Source organism: Camelus dromedarius, chromosome 21 (assembly GCF_036321535.1).
Source record: "Camelus dromedarius isolate mCamDro1 chromosome 21, mCamDro1.pat, whole genome shotgun sequence".
Taxonomy (NCBI): Eukaryota; Metazoa; Chordata; class Mammalia; order Artiodactyla; family Camelidae; genus Camelus; species Camelus dromedarius.
In genome coordinates, this window is record NC_087456.1 from 38,004,609 (window position 1) to 38,025,000 (window position 20,392).

At 47.2% G+C, this 20,392-nt stretch overlaps 1 protein-coding gene across 2 annotated transcripts in view; it reads right to left on the bottom strand.

Annotated features, from left to right (window-relative positions):
• Positions 1–3,061: 3,061 nt before the first annotated feature.
• Positions 3,062–20,392, bottom strand: part of KDM5B (lysine demethylase 5B) — a 68,800-nt gene continuing 51,469 nt past the window's right edge. For both annotated transcript variants that reach the window (XM_031438286.2, XM_064477345.1), the window contains exons 20-27: positions 19,471–19,609; positions 13,692–13,871; positions 12,909–13,067; positions 8,930–9,415; positions 7,478–7,589; positions 6,593–6,747; positions 5,191–5,511; positions 3,062–4,740 (exon numbers count right to left, since the gene is read on the bottom strand). In XM_031438286.2, coding sequence (XP_031294146.2) covers positions 4,603–4,740; positions 5,191–5,511; positions 6,593–6,747; positions 7,478–7,589; positions 8,930–9,415; positions 12,909–13,067; positions 13,692–13,871; positions 19,471–19,609 — 1,690 coding nt within the window. In that variant the 3' untranslated portion in view covers positions 3,062–4,602. The remainder of the gene's footprint in view (positions 4,741–5,190; positions 5,512–6,592; positions 6,748–7,477; positions 7,590–8,929; positions 9,416–12,908; positions 13,068–13,691; positions 13,872–19,470; positions 19,610–20,392) is intronic.

Below are 20,392 nucleotides of genomic sequence, written 5' to 3' on the forward strand. Positions count from 1 at the left end.
TCACTGACCCCAGGTAACACGCTCAGTGCTTTGAGAACCTCGGAGCCCTAGGCCAGGAATCAGCAAAGCGACCCAGAAACTGGCTCTCCCTCTGAACAAGGTGAAGGCCCAGACCAGGCGCATCCGACTCCCAAGTCCACTCTCCACGGACTGGCCACCTCCTGGGCTCTCACAGCCGTGAAACAAGGATGCCTGCTCCCTGCACTGAAGAACAGAAGTCCAGGTGGGCCACAGCCAGCCGCTGGGTCAGGACAGCTCCGAGCAGAGGGCACAGAGCCACTTCCTGGGAGCTTACAAAGTCCCGTAAGAGCTGGGCCAGCTGGCTTCAAACACAGCAGATACCACATTAGCCACGGTAGGGTCACCTGAGCCCTGTCTGTCTTGGCCTGCTGAGCGCATGTAGTCAGCCCTCTTCTGGTCTCAACTGCCCGGTGGCCTTCATCTCTAATTGTATGAATCAGTCTGCTGCAATGACTGTGTTTTGATTATCACATAACCCACGAGTGTGAAAAGTTGATTTTACAAAAGCTAGACTGCACTGCCTATAAAAGTTGCCGTTAAGTTAGGTATAGGCGAAACTCTGGGTTTTTCTCAATTTCAGTTTCTTAAGTGAATGTACATACAATTCAGGTGACAGGAAACGTGTCTGTTTCATCTGTCAGCTGACTGAGAAGCTGTCACACCACTGGTCCCCACCACACGCAGAAGGGCTTCCCTCTGTGCTTGTCCCCGCCAGGGTCATGGCAGACGGGAGTCAGTGCTTGAAACCAACTCCCCTCAACTCCTAGCGAGGTGAGCTTGCCAGGAGCCACCTTTCCTTGTGGGGAGAGGGTGTCTTGGGCATTTATTTTCAACCCAGGAAACAACTTTGTTCCCTGAGAAAGGCCATTTTTAATTTCTCTATGTCCCCAATTCAAGGGAAACCCAGACCAGTCCTTTGGCCTCCACTCACCTGCACCGGCTCCAACAACCTCGTGATCCCGTCCCTCCATCACCACGCGTCAGCTCACCCTGAAAATACTGCCACATTGCCCCCTTTTTCCTTGTACAATCAGCCCCGAACAGGACCGGGAGCTGGGTCACCAACTATGTTCCATCCTAACTGATGAGGGAAGATGCACCCTACGTAAGCGATCCTGAAATATGAAAATGTTCACATCAATTTGGAAGAAGTGAAATGAGTACTTTACACGCTGATTCAGTACACTCTGAAAATGGATTTACACCGGCACTACTTTATACAAGCTCTTGTATGTCAAGTTACACGTGCAACCTCTCAGAGAAGTTGAGGGGCTTAAAGGAGCCACACGCAAGGGACTGGAGAGAGGGCAGACAGTGGAGGCCGTCGCCCTAGCACTCGAATTAAGGCACCGACTGGGCTCTTTATCCTTCTCCTCAGCTCTTCCTCCCAACAGGCAGCGTCCAGCAGAAGGGAATTGTGTTCTCTGCATCTTCACGCCGAGGAAAGGCCATTCTGGCACAGGCCGACTGATGTCCAGCACGGACTACCACAGTTAGTACCGCATGACAATGCGCAATGACTTAAATTACCTGCCATCCAATTCCGTCTCCTGTTTCAGGTGCACAGCACCTATAAGCCACACCAGTCTGTGTTACGCAGCAGGAAGCCCAGGCAGGACCGAGCCCAGAAAACAGCCAGGAGCACTAAACACCAACCAGGCCTGATCCAAACCAGAAGTGGGTCTTAGTGGAATATCCACCGAAAGCATAGTGAGACCGAGGAGAGGCAGAAGCCTGTGGCAAAAGAGCCTTCCAAGTTCAACCAGAGGTAGAGAAGCCAGGTTTCACCCTCTGCAGGGAGGCACCCTCTCTGCTCACAGGCTTATCCCTGCCCAGTTCCCCAAAGGTCGTGTTCCTTTCTATGGTGGGTGTGATGACAAAGTAAGTGCATTGCACATACTTCTGCCGAAAGAAACCCCACATTTCATCAACACTTCTACTTCTTTTTGCTAAAACCCTGCACGGCAGAACGAAGCAGCTTCCGCTGACCGCCACCACCCCAGGGGGCATCTCTGGCATGAAGCCTCTGAGAGGAGGAGGAGTCCCTGCTCCATGCTGCTGAAATGAAGTGGTGACAAAGCCAACCTACCCTATAGCTTGTCCAGACCCCACACTTCCTCCAAGACAGAGATTACAAGCAGGCAAGCCCCTCACACTAGACGGGAAAGCCCCCAGCCTTATTTGGGAGGAAAAACAAAACCTTGGGCGCTGAGGTGAGGCGGGGCACTCGATGCCTCCAACCCTGACCCTTCTGGCTCAGGTACTGACCTAACACAGACTTTCTTCCCTCCACCTCACTCAAGGAGCTGAAGGACCCCCGAGATGGAGAAGTCTGTTTGCGTGCTTTACCTTCTTTCCCCAACTTCTGCAGTCTCTCTAGGATACAGGCCAGCTTCACAGCCAGCACACGGTAAGCATGGTTTCTGGGTAGTACTCCCACTCTGCAGTCATTCGGGGTCCGTAACAGAAGGCGTCACCCGGGCAGCGTGTGTGCTCATGTCGTGTTGGCGGGCAGGCAGGAGCGAGGCTACTGGAGATCTGGAGGCGCCACGCAGGCTTTGTCACTGACTATTAGGACAGCTGTTGGCAACTGACACTCTTAACTCCAGTATCATGGTGTGTGAAAAGATCAGTGGTTCTCACCTGGGGAGGGCGTGGTTTAAATGCACACACTCCTGCCTCCCCCTCCCCCAGACAGGGAGAGAATCTATGGCACCAGCGACGCTACTGGCAGGGACTGTACCACCTACAGGTGAGGAGGAGAAGCTGGTGGGGTCGGGGGTGCGCCCAGATGGGCGGGAGCTCTCTACAGGCAAAGGCTTTCATCCAGAAGCAGTGTCTCCTGTAAGCGCATCTTCTCCGTGGAATTGGGACAGTCAGCATCCTGCCCCAGGTACGGGCACTAAGACTCCAGACACTTAGAAAAGGCTGAACAGCTGTTACTCCAGAGCACGTTCTGGACAGTCGTCTTCTCTGCCGGCCCCAGAAGCCCCTCAGACAAGGAGAAACAGCACAACAACTGTGGGAAAACTGCAGACAATTTGGAGTTGTTCTTAAAGAGGTTTAATTATTTGAATTGCATAAAAGGGGCTAGTACATTTAAATCTCCGCCACATCACAAACTGCTGTTTTTGCTGTTTTATTAAAGACCCACTTTCTACCGTCATCTTCGGGTTTATGGCTATAGAATGTAGGGAAAACAGGTGTTAGCAACAGGATAGGAGCAGGCAAGCAAGAGTCTGTTCTCCAGAACGTCTTCTCCACTGCAGAACAGAGGCTCGTAAAGGAAAAGGAGGGAGAGGCCAAGGGCTGCATGCCCAGTCACAGCAGCAACGGTCAGGGAGGCAGGACCTGGGGGTTCACAAGTGCTCCCTCAACCACACTCTCCCAGCCCTCTCTCCTCTGCGAGGGTGCGTTTCCCTTGCATTTCCTTCTGACGTCTTAACCCTAAACCAGGCTTCCCTGTCAATTCAAATATAATAAAGACATCACTTCCACATGGAGAACTGATCTGAGGATTGGAATGATTTGCCAACATTCTGAGAAAGCTTATTTAAATACAGCATGGCTTTAAAGACAGGTTCTACTCCTTGAAGACAGGAGGAAAGGGGGCCTTTGTTAGTGGGGACTGGAGGCTTATGGCCCGCCGAACAGAGCAGGATACAAAAGAACCCCCTAATGTCTGCAGGCTACCATCCGGTGCTACTGTAGCCTGGTGGGGCAGAGGCAGAAGCAGCTGTAGGTAATGGCTCTAAGTAACCAGCATTTAGTGTTCTCTTAGGACCAAGGATTTATTCCACAATATAAATTGCAACATCTGATACAAGCTACCAAAAAAATAGTAGAGGAGAGGAGGGGAGGGGCAGGGAGAAAGCAAAACACAGCTGTGGCAGGTACTTACAGAGCAGTCTCTTTTCTACATCACCAGTTCACCAGTGACACTAGAAACCAGACGTTTGCATTCTGCACATCGGCCAAATGCTAAAGCACCAACACACTGTTCGGAAGTTTGTTTTGTTTTGTTTTAATTCCAGCCACTGAAACCAACATGGAAGTTATTGCTTAGATAAATAAACCTAGTCTACCAGGAAAAAGAAAGGTGGCTAAAGAAACAAACAAAAACCCCAAAAGTGAAAAACTTAAGCTCCCCAATATGGTAACAGAGTAAACAAGAGAGAAACTCCTCAAATGAGGATTTACTGGAATTTCTGGTGCCCTTCTGGGCACTGAAACTGAGTTGGACTCTTAAGCCGGTAAATCCCAGAAAGAGGTAAGATTTTAATGCTGTACATGAAAAGGTGCAAGCTCCAATCCTTCCAAATGGGTGGAAACCCCTGCAAAAAACAGTCAGCGTTTCAAACCTCAATAACCACAAACAGCTCTTAAGGAAAAAAATACAAAAAGTGTCAAAAATTTTTTTAGTCGTTTTTTTCTTTTTTTCAAAGAGTTCTGGAAAAATGATCCCGTAAGGAATAGAAATAGCACCGTGTGCAGGCTGGTTAGAAGGCCAGTCCTGCAGCTCTGCTGAGAGGCTGGAGATCCTCTGGCTGGAGTCCTGAATTACACTAAGTGGTTTGTGTTTTATCTCCGGCCTGGTGCGTCCGTCGCAGCACAGCGCGCGCACACGTAGTCCTCCTTCTCGGCCGTCTCGGGAGAGACACCAACACAGACCTGATGGAACCACCGATTGCAGCTGCCATCACACTGGACCCAGTCCACCTGGTTACAGAGAGCAGGGAGACGGGGTTTTCAGGGGAAGAACAGGCCCAACACTGGGCAGGCCACTGCCCCACCGCAGGGACCTCTGGCACAGCAGCCAGAACAAGTGAGTCAAAGCCGTTCTTCAAGCGGCGACTGCTCTGGGCTAAGGCCGCGCCGCCCTGTGACCAGTAAGCAAAGGGTGCGACAGCAGCGTCCCTCCCACCTTCTTAGCGCCGGGCGGTGAAAGCTGGAGGAGCAGGAAAAGGAGAAAGGGAAGAGTGAGAGTTTCTTCAAGAAAAGGGAGGAGACCAGGAGCGACGTGAGAGCAGAGACACCAGTAGGGGAGGGGAGCAATCCACTCAGATCGGCTCGAGGCGTAAGCAGGAGAGACCCGGCCGGGCGAGCTGTAGCTTACAGGGTTTCTGAGTTAAGGGAACGCACGTCCTCTATGGCCCAAACCTCACTGACCTCATCTCCTTCCGGCTGCAGGCAGCTCACGGCCGGGCAGAGGGCGTCTTCATCCTCAGAGTCCTCCTGCTCGGAGCAGGACGTGTCCGAGGGCAGGGAGTGAGTGTCGCCGGAAGGGACTAACTCACAGCTACGCTCTCTTTCTAACTTGAAATTGTTCGTGTCCTTGGGGTGGCTCAGTTTGACTTTCTTCTTTTTGGGGGCCCTCATTTTGGTGACTCGCTCCCACCGCTCACTGGAGAGGCCTTCTCTTTCCAGGCGTCTCTTCAGTTTTCTCTCGAGACCGCTGACTCCGTCTCGCTTCCCGCGGCAGCTGTCACTCTGGGTGGAAGACAGCAAAGTGCATTTAGCCTAATCCGCCTCCTGCTGCAACGAGTGAAGCTAAGAACCAGCTGCATGAGAAGCCAGGTGCTCCCACACCGACTCTGACACGTGCCACACCCCAATCACACCTCCCTCCGCGTCCCACAGGACAGCATGTATCAGAGTAACGCTGAGCAACAGAAACGTCCCTGAAGTGCTGAGTTTCATATCAGCCAAGCAGCCCCGGGAGACGGTGAGATGCCTGTAGTCGTCTTCTCGCTAAACCCCGAGTAAGTGATCTCTGCGCTCAGTCTAGGTGTTCACATCTGTCCTTTGACCCGAAGGCTGCTAAGGAACCAGGCCAACACTTCCTTCCCTAAGGAATTGCCTGCCCCCTAGAGGAAGGAGCACTAACTGAACACAACTGATAATGGCGCTACACTCCTTGGGGTCACAGCAAACAGTGAATCCTCAAGGGCAGGGCCTGCCCTTACGCTCCGCAGTGGGGCTCTCCCTACCTGGCTGACCATCCTCTCAGGGGCCTGAAATGCCACAGGCCAGTTAGTTCACTAAGGGGAAGACCCTTACACTGCTAAAAAAAAAAAAAAAAAACAACTGGACATTATAGAGGCACCCCTTCAAGTCCGTCAGCACTCAACACAGGCACCCTTGGCCTAGACACCTGTCCTCACAGCCACTGTCTTGTCAGGAGAGTAAAGTGCTTGTTAAGCACTGACTCCAGTGATGAAGGCTTTACCCCAAAGGCCTTCCAGCTGTAATTACATTTTCATCTCTACCATATTTTCTTATAGAAGAAAAATAATCCTGCATCTAGCTGTTAGCACACGGAAACGATCAGAAGCACCTTGCTACAAAGAAAAACATTTTTTTCACACAATGACTTAAAAAAAGGGGATCAAAATCCAGGCTATGAGCCCAAAGTGCTTGCTTACAGCCGTGGGAACAGGGTTGTGAGGTGGAAGGACTTTACCTTTTCCTGGATCAAAGACAGCATTTCGTTCCTGAGCTATTTCAATGGAAGCACAATTAGAAGCACCCCCACCCGGACCCTGCCCCCAGCAGCAGCTCCAACGCCCACCTTCTCACTGCCAGGTCCAACTGGAGAGCTTCGGTCAGCTCGCTGAGCAGGGCTCGGCTTTGCAAGTAATGTCTGGTAAAGTTCCTGAATTTCAGGAAGGGATACCTGGAGCAACTGGGCTTCCATCAACAGTTCATTCACCTCTGGACTAACACCTGTTGAGGACCAGACCAAACACAGTGACAAGGACAAACAGTGTTCCACTCGGATGCCTACCTGTGACATGAGCAGGGGAACTGCCTCTCCGTTTAAACTGTATTCAGTTCAAGTTAGGGTCACTCCACACGCCCAAAGCCACAGCTTAACAGAGCCCAGATGAGATTTTCTGTCTCTGATGACCAGGGAAGGACTACTTCTCACTTCCTTATTCTAACCTCTGCCATGACAGCTGTAATACGAGCACAGAAAAGCCAAGGGCCTGGGCACTCTGCGTGGACCACATGGCTCCAACCCCATTACTACATACCCTACGATGGTGCGACTAAGGACCAGAACTGCAGACAGAACTTGTGGGGCAGTCATCTACAGGTAAGCAGGAGAAAGGGGGCAGGTCTTTGAAGACCCTCCTCAAGTCTTCTAAGTAATGAAGTAACAAAGGAACCCATGACTTAGCATCTGACCAAAATGCTTGGTGTTTAATTATCGGTTGGCATGGGATTAACCTTCTCATCCCTGAAAGTAACGGATATAAAGCCTTCCTTTGTATTTCTGTTGCATTTATAAGCCTTTGAATATACCCCTCTCCTACCCTGCAGATACACAGACAGTAACCCACATCCTACATTATGGTACCTGGTTATCTACAACAGAAGCCTACTGCAAGGTCACTTACGACTGTTCAGCCCTCCAACTAACAACAACGATCAGGATGATGATAGTACAGACCATGGAGGGGGATGCAGCTCCGTCCAGTAGAGAAGGGAGAGTGTAAATAGGAGGTTCTGTTGTCCCAGTCACCAGGTAAGGAGAAGGACGTGGCGCCAGGAGGCTGAGACACCTAGCGGAAGGAAACATTCTACGTAAGGCATCTTCAGGACTGAAAATACTCCCACCAGCCCCGTGAAAGCAGCTGGGGTTCTCATCGGGCAGCAGCTAGCAAAAAGGCTTGATTTCCCCAAACTGAAAGAAGTCTGTCTCCTGGCCTCTCAGATCTGCCCAAATCCACTCATATCCACCAAGCCTTTCGTGTTCCTGGTTTCACCTGGACTGACTTCAGGGGTGAAGAGCACACTGGGAAGTAAGGCATCTCTGCACGAAAACAGATCATACGGACTTTTAATCCCTACGTGACTCCTTACGAAGATTACAGTCCGATCAACAACATGTATCATGTTGGGTAAATGCTGGGTAAGCCAACTGAGGACCTGCCAGATGGCGTTCCCATCCACACCCCCAGCTTCCTCCGAGTTTATCAGAGGAGCCAGGAAACATACTCCGCTGACCACAGACAGCAGTAACTAGCAGCTGTGCCCTCCCTTCACGACACAGGGCAAGTCCTAGCACCCGGAGTGTGAGCAGCACAAGCGTCTCCGGTGTGGGCCGCCCAGACAATCACAGCCCGACTGAGTGACGCCGCGGGCCCAGCATTCGCTGAGCACCGGGCTCTGTGCTCCAGACGCTGGAAAGAAACAAAACAAGGAAAAAATATGACGGGGACCAATTTTTTGTCTTTATTTCTAACCTACTGAAGGTTCAACTCCTACAATTCACATGTCTGTGCTGGTGCAGCACCAGGGAGGTGTAGCAATCTCTGCTAGAGGCCCTCTCGGACCTGGAGGTTGTCAGGTTACCCTGCAGAAAAGACTGAGCACTGCCTGCCTGGTTGCACCTCTCCTGCCTGCCTTCACATGCCTTTCCTGCAGCCTCCCAGTGATGCTAAGAGCATTATGACTTTTGGCAGAAAAATCACAAAAGGTATGAAACTGACTGCCTCTCCTCTGAAGCAGCATATACTCAAGACACTTCCAAACCTTTTCTTTGTCAAAAGGCAACAGGAGACAGAAGGAGGCACTATCCCTCTCCACTCAGTGATGTACATGAGATGAAGCAGGAAAAAAATAGCCAAGAAAAAAAAAATCAAAATACATATAGATGTCTTTAGATTCATAAACATAAATGGTAAAACCTTACGCATATATGAAAAGGTGAAATGTGCGCTACAGAAAGAATGCCTGACTAGAGGGAGCAGAGGAAACTGAAGCAGCACTGCAGATACACCCGAGCCTTGAAGGTGGAGTGGGTACCAGTGATGGCACTGCCAGCAGGGCCGCAGGCTCAGGGGGAGGCATGCGGCCAAGCGGAGTCCCGAGACAGTGACGGAGGGGAGCTCAGACTCACCTTGCCTGTCTCTGGCACCTGCCCCGCAGTGGACTGCCACCTGCCACACAGCAGTCCTGAGCCTGCACCGTCCTGCACAGATTTGAGGTTCCCTGACGAGAGCAGTTGGCGGGCTCTGTGCTGCCAGCTCACGGTTCTTTCAATCATGTACCGAAGTGCATCTCCCTCTGGAAGGCGAACTCGGATGCGCTGGAGGGAGGCCAGTAGGGGCAGGATTTTCTCTAACGGAGGTTTCTCTGACCTCCGACAATGGGGACAAAGCCAGATGCGGGGGCCCTGTGAAATACTGGGTACGGCCACACAGCTGGTGTGAAAAGCATCCCTGCAGAGTTCACACTGGATCATGGGGGCAGCTGGGGCCTTCTGACACAGGCAGACCTTCAGCTCCACGTCCTGCACAGGTGACAGCAACTTCCCTTCATTGACGAATCTCAGAGACTGCAGGGCTTCCATTTCTCGTATGCGAGCTTCTCCGAGCGCTGCCATCTAGAAAGGTGACAATAGAGGACAATGTCACAGAGAACTCAGCCTTCTCCTAAAACTCGAGGGTTCTGGTGGCTGAGAACATGCAGACTCTCTGCATCCAGTTCCCAGCTCTGCCTCCCAAGGCTGTGTGGGTGACCTTGGGCAAGGCACTCCACTGTGGCTGAATTTGTGAGCACACGTGTGAAACAGAGTCAGTACCCACCTCACAGGGCTGCACTGACAGCTACAGCAGACACGTGACAAAACTTGGACTGGCACACCGCAAACACCTAATGTGAGCAACCTGACACACTCCACTTCTTCAAAGTCCAATGTCCTTGCACACGTTATCTCCTAGAAAACCCACCTCTCCTGAGAGGTGCAGGCTCTTCCCGTTCTACAAGTACTCACGTCTGAGGTTTTCTATCTGTTCTCAGTCCACTAGCTTTTGTGTTCTTCTAGAAAGGTACTTTATTTAGATGAGACAGTCGCAAGCAGCCACAGGAATCTATTTCTCTTCCCGCCTTTAACATTAAGGCCTGTGCAGGACACAGGCATTGTAGAGGATGAAACTGGATCCATTGTGAAAAAATTAAGTAGCAACCACTTCACCTGGCTTCTCTTACACACACACACACGTGCATGCACGCATACACACATGCTGTAAGACTAGGGCAGAGACAAACGTAAGTTGCTCTTCTGCAGAAAGCGGCAAGTATACGCATTGCAAAGTCTTTCCTCTCTATTAAAACTAGAACCCTGTCCCAGGAAAGGTCTGAGTTCAGTTATTCTGTATAAATGACTTGAAAATACACATAAACAAATCAACTTCACAGTAAAAAGCTGAAGTGATGCTGAACATATTTCTGAACAATATTTACAAGCTGTCCGTAAGTGGGACTTCTACCTGAACAGATCAAGTGCTCGCTGCATAAAACAGTCTAGGCATTACAGATTTATTCATTTCATATCATGGAGTAAACGCAGAGTCTAAGGGTGACAAATTCTAATCACTAGCTAGGCAAAGTGAGCGGCTACTCCTCGAACAATCCATCTTCCCCAACAAAAGGCTGGACCACCAGAGTCCCAGTACTTCACTGAGGGAGAAATACAGAGAAATAGGGGGAAAGCACACGTTTTAAAAACTGAGCATTCTCCTCTAGAAACAAAAGCTACATGGAACAGCAACTATTCCTTTGCCAAGGAATATTCTATTTCCTTAAAACGTTAATGTGTCAGTTACACCACTCTGCACGGTCACATCCACCCGCCATCAGGACTCAACAGATGAGGAACCTGAGTCATAGTGCCAGGTCAATGTTCCACTGTCTCTCTGGGCTGGAGAAGAAAATGTATGAATGAGGGATCGAGGAAGAAACAAAAAGATCTGTAAGTAAAACAGCTAACAAACCTTTGGTACATTTTAAAAATCCACTTATTTTTATAGACAAAACAACACAACACATAGGCAGTATTTATGGGCTATGTGACAACAAAGTGCCTCCCTGCAGCTTAGAAACGGGCAGCATGCGACCGTCCCTTTAGAGTTCCACTAGGAAACCGACAGGCCGTGTAAAGGAGTTCTTAAACCAGGGATTCACAGGCGAGACATGCAAAGCTCAAGACAATGCCTTTACAAAAATGAACCACGTAACAGTGGAAAGGAGCACCTTGAAAACACCAGAACGATGCTCATAAGCCGCCCTTGATTAGAACCTGAAGGGATGGACAAATATGCCCAAAGAAAACCTATGTCAAAACAAACACACAAACAAACCACAGCAACCCCACATCAATCACAAAAGAGATCAGGCAGCTATGAAGGGACAGACTGGGAAAGAGGGTGCCTGGACCAAGGATGAATGCCTTTAGTTCGGTCCAAGGAGCAAGCATATCCCTGCTCTGGAACAGACAAAGCTTTATGTCATTAGAAGCATCCCAATGGGATTTTATCAAAATAAAAAGCTTCTGCACAGGGAGCAACCATCAACAAAATAAAAAGACAATCTGTGGAATGGGAGATAATATTGGCACAATCATGATTTGACAGGGGGTTAAGACACCACATAGATGAAAAACTCATACAACTAAACAGCAAAAACAAAAATACAATTAAAAATGGGCAGAGGATCTAGACAAACATCTTCCCAAAGAAGACATACAGACAAACAGCAGGTACACAAAAAGGTGCCCAACATCACTCATCATCAGGGAAATGCAAATCAAAACCACAGTGAGATGTCACCTCATACCGGTTAAAATGACTGTCATCAAAAAGACAAGAAATGACAAGTGCTGGTGAGGACGTGGAGAAAAGGGCACCCCTGAATTGTGGGGACATCAACTGGTGCAGCCACTGTGGAAAACAGTATGGAGGTTCCCCCCAAAACTAAAGACAGAACTACCACAGGTTCTAGCAGTTCCACTTCTGCATATTTATTCCGAAGGAAATGAAAACACTGACTTGAAAAGATATCTGTGTCCCCATATTCAGTGCAGCATTATGCACAACAGCCAACATATGGAAACAACCTAAGTGCCCACCGACGGATGATATGTGGTGTGAATATGCAACTGAGTATTATTAGAAAAGAAGAAAATTCCTACCATCTGCAAGATCGTGGATGGACTCTGGACTCCGCTGAGTGAAATAAGTCAGACAGAGAAAGAAAAATACTGTATGATCTCACTTACATGTGGAATCCAAAAGACAAAACAGAAGACCAACCCCAAAGGTACAGAGAACAGATTGGTAGTTGCCTGGTGAGATGGGTGAAGGGAGTCAAAAGGTACAACTTCCAGTTATAAAATTAAGTCTGTCCTGGGGAAGTGACACACAGCACGGTGACGCCAGTCATTAACAGTATATTGTACGCTGGAAGTTCTACTAAGAAAGTGGATCTTAAAAGTTCTCATCACAAGAAAAAAATTAAAACCATGTGTGATGATGGATGTTAACCAGACTCGTGGTGATCATTCTGCGGTGTATGCTATATAAAGTCATGTGTTATACAGCTGAAACTAGTATTATAGGTCAATTATAATCCACTTTAACAAAAAGATTTTAAAAAAAAATCCAGATCATATAGCAATCTTCGTTTGTGTGGATACTGTGCTCATAAAACATCCTGAAGACAGGATCTTTGAATCAACAGTGCTTACACTAAATGCAGGTCAGACTCAAAACTATCCAGCACACTTTTAGGTTTATCTTACCGTAAACTAGTAAGTTGGCATTGCAGTTCACTCATCTGTTAGCCTTGATATCCTGGATCAACCCACAGGCGTGGAGACTGTTTCTGAGTCTTGGAGGCCTTCCCTGAATCTTCCACACCTCTACGCACCACCCATTCAAAACGTTTACAAATGACAATTTTCCCAAAGTCACCTTAGTAAAACTGAGTGCTTTTATTCCTCTACTTCTACTGGCCGTGCCAATATCCCCAGTTAACACGAAAGGGTTAGAAACTGTCCTTCCCATCAGAGAAAAGAGGAAGAAAGGGCCTGCACGCACCGCTGACGCAGTCTCTCTGCTCTCTGTCAGGGCTCTCTCCAGGTCGCTCAGGCTCTCCACTCTGGGGCTTTTCTTCTTCCCACTCGGCAAGGGCTCCTTTAACTTCCTCTGCTTTTTCCTCAATCCCAAGAGGCCAACATCACATCGAGGACACAGAACCTAACGTGGAACAAAGCATAACCACTGGTGAAACAGATTTCAGAGGAAGCATTAGGAAGTCCCAAAATAAAAGCCTAAGCAGTGGGAAAGATGTGAGTTTCTTAGCATTTTCTGTGCAACACCCTGCCCTGAAGCCAGAAACTCCCCTCCACACAGGAAAGAAAGGAGGGAGGGAGAAAAGGAGGAAATCTCACAAAAGACAGACTTTGATTCCCAACTCAAACAGGAACTAAAACAGTGGCAGAGAACGACTCCAGTCATAATGTGTGACCAGCGTCAGCTTACAGAGAGTGCAACCACAGCACTTAGAGGGGTGGACAGAATCATTTATCAAGCCTGCTAACAGCAAGTAGTGAAGAGTGGCCACGGTTAAACGTCCAATTGCAACACGGACTAAGGAACCTCAATGAGGAAAATAGCTTCCTTAGACAGTGAATGCTATCCCTAAACACACCCAGAAAACACCTAAAGGTTATTTCACTAGAAACTCAGAAGAATCTCCCTGCTCTTCTGGAAAAAGTAACTAGCATGTAGCTCAGCTGGCAACGCCACGTGTTCGTGAGGGACTTCGTGTCTCACTGAGCGAGGGACCGAAGACCACGTCAGGACTGACTGTAGACTTACCTCCAGGAGAGAAAACTTCGAGTCTTCAGTTAGGAAGGTGCTGGCAGCACATTCTTTCCAAACGTGGACCTCAGCCACGAGGGACTCCAGTCTTGGTAAGGAACTCAGATGCACCGGGATGGAACGGCCTCGGGTTACAAGCTCCACCAGCGTGTCTAACACAGGCACCCGTCCTCCAACCTGACAGATTGGGGGAAAGGAGCACTTCTGTCTAAGTGGGAAAAGCACCATGTGGACTGGGCCTGCCCCAGGTTAAACGTATTAAATTCACAGACAGATGCTGACAAAACCCACTGGCCAACAAGTGGTTGTGGAGGTGGGGTGATGCGCTATTCCATGTAACAAGTAAGAACCTCGTTTGTGCTGGGCCTCAAAGGTTCAACCTCGGACCTGACATACACTGTGGTCCCTTCATTCTGATTATGTATGTCCTTCTCAGTTAACTTATCATTTTGCTCTCTACGGAAAAAACTCAACAGAAATGTAAATTTATAGTAACTCAAAGGACTTCCATACTGATAAATAAAAGTGCCAAAACAGTATCTGACTCCAATTCACTCACCAATGAATTGTGGGAATTCAGTATAAATTATTCAGGAAACTAAAATGAGCTGAGAAAGCCCAGAGGTTCTTGAACTTCATTATTCATTAAGAATCACCTGGGAAGCTTGTTTAAACAACTTCCTGGGCCCCACCCCCAGACTTCCAGCTCAGTTCACCACAGAAGGGTCCATGAATGTGCTCTTCTAACAAGTGTCCAGGTAATGCCGAGGCTGCTGGTGTTGGGACCACACGCTGAGAGCGAGACCTGAACTGGGAGAATGAAAGCACGGCAGGGGCGGGGGTGTTATGTGGAGAAGCACTGGTGCTGCTCTAACACAGCAGTAATGTCAGCACCACTGAGCAGGCCGCCCAGACGTGTCTCCTCACGTGAAGCATACAAAGTCTCACCCGGGACCCGATACTCTGATGTATTCCAACTCAGAAACGTTTAACCTAAATCCACCAAGGCTTCGAAATTAACGTCCAGTTTACAGGACATGAGGAAGACAGAAAACACCCCACAGAAATCACCAGGCAGAAGGCAGAACCAACCACAGGACGACAGTTCTCAACAGAGATGTGACAACAGCAGAGCAGGAAGAGAGGTGACGCCACATGGCCACTCAGACGAACGTGTGGTCCTGGAATGGACAACCAACCCTCAGGGACATTTCTGGGGACACGGGAAAACTCAACATAGGTAGATTGATGTTTCACTGCTTCTATTTACTTTAAGGGCACAGGTGTTCCGCTGGATGCCTAGAAAGGTGACTCAGATTACAGGCCATGTCTGTGATACTTCCACCTAGAGACATGCAGAGTACTCGATACGTGAAAGGCAGAATACTGGACGACAGTTAGAAGAAACAATCCACTAAACATGATGAGGTTCCCTCTTGTTGGTCTCATCTCTCAATTAGCCCTTGAACACATGATGCAAGGAAAGGCCCCACTATCCCGTCAAGGAAGGGAGCAGACTCTGCCTTTCGTGCTCTGGACACTGTTGCCAACACAGCACTAAGTAGCACATACAGGCTCAACACGTGAAGGGAGCAATGTGTCCTCGCTTCCAACCTCACACACTCACCTCTCCTGACTGCAGAGCACCTCGCCTGGCTGCCCCAAGCATGACTGAAGGCAGGAGACCACGACTACAGCCACTACAGTTCCAACAACCACTGCCAAGAGTCTGCATGGAAAACCCACTGCACAAGTTTACGTACACAGGAGACACTTTCCTCAGTTTTTTCTCTGGCTGGCTGGGGTCACCCCTTAATTACGCAATACTTATAAAACAATGTATCTTCTCTTCCCTATTAACTAGAATAGATATACAGATGTTTTGTTGCAAAAATCTGGCTAAAACTGTCCTGTTTGGCATTTCTCATTAGCAACTGGTCAAACAGCACCACTTAAAATTACACAGATACTCAGAAAACCAGGTGGTATTTTACTCCTGGAATCCAATGGCCTCAACAGAACGGAACTTGAGACTCCAGAACAATATAAATTAAAATTTTAAAAACTTTGCCCAGAAAAAACACACCGGTCAAGCTGGCAGAGTAATAGGACCACAAGCTCACCTCTTCTCACAACTACAACAAAACCACAACTGAATGCTAGCTAAACAACCACCGAAAAGATAGGAACCTAGCAAAAAAAAGTTCTTCTGCAACTGGAAACATAAAGAGGGAATCACAGTGGGACGGTAGGAGGGGTGTGCCTGGGATATAATCGGGCCCCATATCCCCGGGGTGGGCAACCACAAGCCGAAGAATAATTAAGCCACAAAGGCCCTCCCACAGGAGTAAGACTTCTGAGGCTCATGTCAGGCTCCCCAGCCCAGGGTTCTGGCGTCGGGAGGAGGAGAAGAGCCCAAGGACATCTGGCTTTGAAGGCCAGTGCGGCTTAGCTCCCCAGGAGCCCCACGGGACTGGGGAAACAGAGACTTCATTCTCTTGGGAAGCAGACACAGAACCTCCTGTGCATCAGGTCCAAATGCAGAGGCAGTGATTTCATAGCAACCTGGGCCAGATCTGCCTGCTGGTTTTGGAGGGTCTCCTTGGGAGGTAGGGGACAGCTGCGGCTCACCCAGGGGACATAAAAGCTGGTGGCAGACACTTCGGGAGTGTTCATCTACATGAGCTCTTCTGGAGGCTGGTATCTTGAATCATTAACACCAAGATACAGCCCCACCCATAAGCAGACCTCCTGAGCCACAAATGCCTCTGGATACAGCCCTACCCACTAGAGCTCCAGGACCAAGCTTCACCCAGCAGTGGGCAGGCACTCCTCATGCCAGGAAGCCTGCATAAGCCTCTAGTCCAGCTTTATCCACCAGGGGCACATACCAGAAATAAGAAAACAACAATCAACAACAACAACAAAAAAACAATCCACAAACACAGGCCAGACTCTACACTGGGATCAGCTAGACCCTGGCCCTTGGGTGACGAGAGAGGAGTGTACTGCTGGGACACATAGGACGTCTCCCACAGAGAGCCACCTCTCCAAGGTTGAGAGACTTAACTAACCTACCTAAAATACAAATAGAAAGATAGACAATATAAGGCAGCAGAGGAGTATCTCCCAGGACAAGGCACAAGATAAAATCCTAGAAGAGGAAATAAGTGATGAGGAGATAGGCAATTTATCTGAGAAAGGGTTTAAAGCAATGGTGGTGAAGATGTTCAGAGAACTCAAGAGGAGAACAGATGCACAGAGCGAAGTTTTTAGCAAAGAGTTGGAAAATATAAAGAATACAAACAGTTGAGCAATAAAATCACTGAAATGAGTAACACACTAGAAGGAACCAAGAATAGACTAAATGAGGCAGAAGAATGGATCAATGAGCTAGAAGACAAATTAGTGGAAATCACTACTGTAGAACAGAAAAAAAGAAAAAAGAATGAAAAGAAATGAGGATAATTTAAGAGAACTCTGGGACAACATGAAGAACACTAAGATTCGCATTATAGGGGTCCCAGAAAGAGAAGAGAGAAAAAGGACCGAGAAAATTTTTGAAAAGATGGTAACTGAAAACTTCCCCAACTTGGGAGAGGAAACAGTCACCGAAGTCCAGGAAGCACAGGGAGTACCACACAGGATCAACACAAAGAGGAACACACTGAGGCACATAGTCATCAAATTGACAACAACTAAGGGTAAGGAGAAAATATTAAAAGCAACAGGGGAAAAACAACAACTAACATATAAAGGAACTCCCATAAGGTTATCAGATGATTTTTCAGCAGAAACTCTACAGGCCAGAAGGGAGTGGCACAACATATTTAAAGTGATGCAAGGGGAAAACTTACAACCAAGAACAGTCAATCCAGCAAAGCTCTCGTTCAGATTGGAGGGAGAAATCAAAAGCTTCACAGATAAACAAAAGCTAAAAGATTTCAGCACCACTAAACCAGCTTTACAACAAATGTTAAAGGACCTTCTTTAGTCATCAAACCATAAGAAAAGAGAACAAAAAGAAGAAAGGGGGAAAAAAAGACCTGCAAAAGACTGTTTTGACAACCCAGGGTCTTTTATGGTTCCATATAAATTTTAGAATTACTTGTTTGAGTTCTGTGAAAAAAGTCACGAGTACTTTGACAGAGGTTACAATGGATCTGAAGATTGCTTTGGGTAGTATGGCCATTTTAATAATGTTGATTCTTCCAATCCAAGAACACAAGATCTTTCCATTTCTTTGTATCATCTTCAATGTCCTTCATCAATGGTTTACAGTTTTCAGGGTAAAGGTAACCTTGTTTAAGTTTATTTCTAGGTATTTTGTTGTCTCTGATGCAATGGAAATGTTTATGCCAGTAATAAAACTCTGGTTTTTGAAGTGAAAAAAAAAAAGTGAATGAAGGGCCGCAAATGGCAAAATATCCTTTTTTATAGGTGAGTTGTACTCCATTGCACATGTATGCTGCATCTTTTTTACCCATTCATCTATTGATGTGCACTCAGGATGCTCCCACGTCTTGGCGATTGTAAATAGTGCTGCTATTAATAGCACAGTGGATGTATCTTTTTGAATTAATGCTTTTGTTTTTCTTTGATATATGCCCAGGAGTGGAACTGCTGGGTCACATGGTGCTTCTATTTTTAGGCTTTTGAGAAACCTCCATATTGTTTTCCATGGTGGCTGCACCAATTTGCATTCCCACCCAAGGGTTCCCTTTTCTCCACATCCTTGTCAACATTTGTTATTTGTGTTCTTTTTGATGCTGGCCATTCTGACAGGTGTGAGACAGTGTCTCATTATGATTTTGATTTGCTTTTTCCTGGTATTAGTGATGTTGAGCAACTTTTCATGTTCCTGTTGGCCATCTGCATTCCCTCTTTTGGAAAAATATCTGTTCAGTTCTTTTGCCCGTATTTTAAATGGGTTGTTTGTTTGCTTTTTAATTGAAGTACAGTTGATTAAAAAAATAGTAATACCTACTTTTGGGAGTTGCTGTGAGGAGTAAATGAGATAATATATAAACAAACAACCACAAAAACCTAGCCCATTAAAAAATTCAAAGATCTTTTTTCTCAATAGGCCCTTAAGACCTGTTGGTTTATGATGATTAGAGAGAAAAAGGAAGACACCTCCATTAACCACTTTTCAAATGAAGTTATCCAACTAAAAATTGGGGAAAACACAGAATATATTCTGCCTGTATCTTAATAATGCTACAAGTGAATTTAATTTTCTACTTTAACTTATAGTAAGTCAGTAAGCATAATATCTGACACAGGGCCACAGATACTTACTGCTGATTACTTTGGATAATTACTTTAGAACTTCCTGAGTTTCCCTTCTTTTGTAGAACGGGGAAGCACTTTTAAGTCCCCACTTAGTAACATCCCAGGCCTTGGGGCTAAGTTTGGCCCTGTAATTATACATTGAGACTCAATGGATCTGAGACTCTCCAAACTCCAAGCAGTTGACAAGCCAACAAGAGACAGCCCTCTTATCAAAGAGTAGAAACTACGTTTCTCCCACAACTTCATTTTTAATTCTTTTTCTTCAATCCTCAAGTTTGTGATGGGAGGCTCCCAAGCTCCCAGAAAAAGCTGGCTGAATTATCTAAGCTTTAAATATTTGAGCTGACAGGTCAGGACAACAGGTGGTGTGGGTAAGGGCAGCTACATAAGCCTGAAGAGAATGAGTCGTCCAGCTAACCCTCAGCCTGCTCCCCTCACCAGGGTTTACATGGCTGCTCTGAGCCACACTCTGTGAACCGACCTGCAGGGCCTCTACCTCCTGAAGCCAGTCTCTGGCTCTCTGCACCGAGTCTCTCAGAGCCACGCCGCTGGGCAGGTACGCTGGGATCTCCTCAATCTCCTTAACCACTGCAGCAAGGCTGCTCAATGAATGCCGAGGCCTGTAGCAACAAAACAGTATGTTCAGCATTTTACATGATGGTTCTTTTTTCTTACAGTTTACCAGAGAAACTAGAAAAATCACTTCAAAGGAAAGTCAAAAGAGTAAATAAATTTTTCCAAATGGCAAATAACTACTAGGTATCAAATTATCTAGTTCAAATGGCCGTGTAAGACTTAAGCAAATGACTCAGTGAAGCATTTAAGTTCTACTTATTCCTGATTTGACACTGGAATAACCATAAACTTCCATTTGCAGAAAGTAACTAATGTAAGAGATAAACTATTACACTGTCAAGATTCGTACAGTTTCACTTAGAAAATTAAAAATCTCTAGAATATCAGTATACCTAAGCACAAACCCAAAAAATGTACTCTCTGCTCAATGACCACTTTTTCAGGATCACAAAATAATGTCTACAACCTAGATATTTCTCATACTTTATCTTGTCAATTGAACCAATAAAGATCTGCCAGACAGAAAGCAGAATTAGGAAGGAATCCTCCTCTCCCCTCAGAGGTCAGCCCAAGGCCAACACATCTCTCAAAACCAGACAGTCACCAACACGCACCGATGCTGGGAATGATCGACACCGTATCTGTTCTATAGCATAGTGCATGCTGGCTCACAGATGTTCTCTTGAAGACTCCCTGGGATCTTATTTACTAGGTTTGGGTTTAAACTGTGGACAGTTCCACTTATTTCTAAGTGTTTTCTTTTCTCAAAAATACTATCAGTGAAGTCTAGGGAAATTTCATTAAACCAACTCTATAAAAGCCATGTC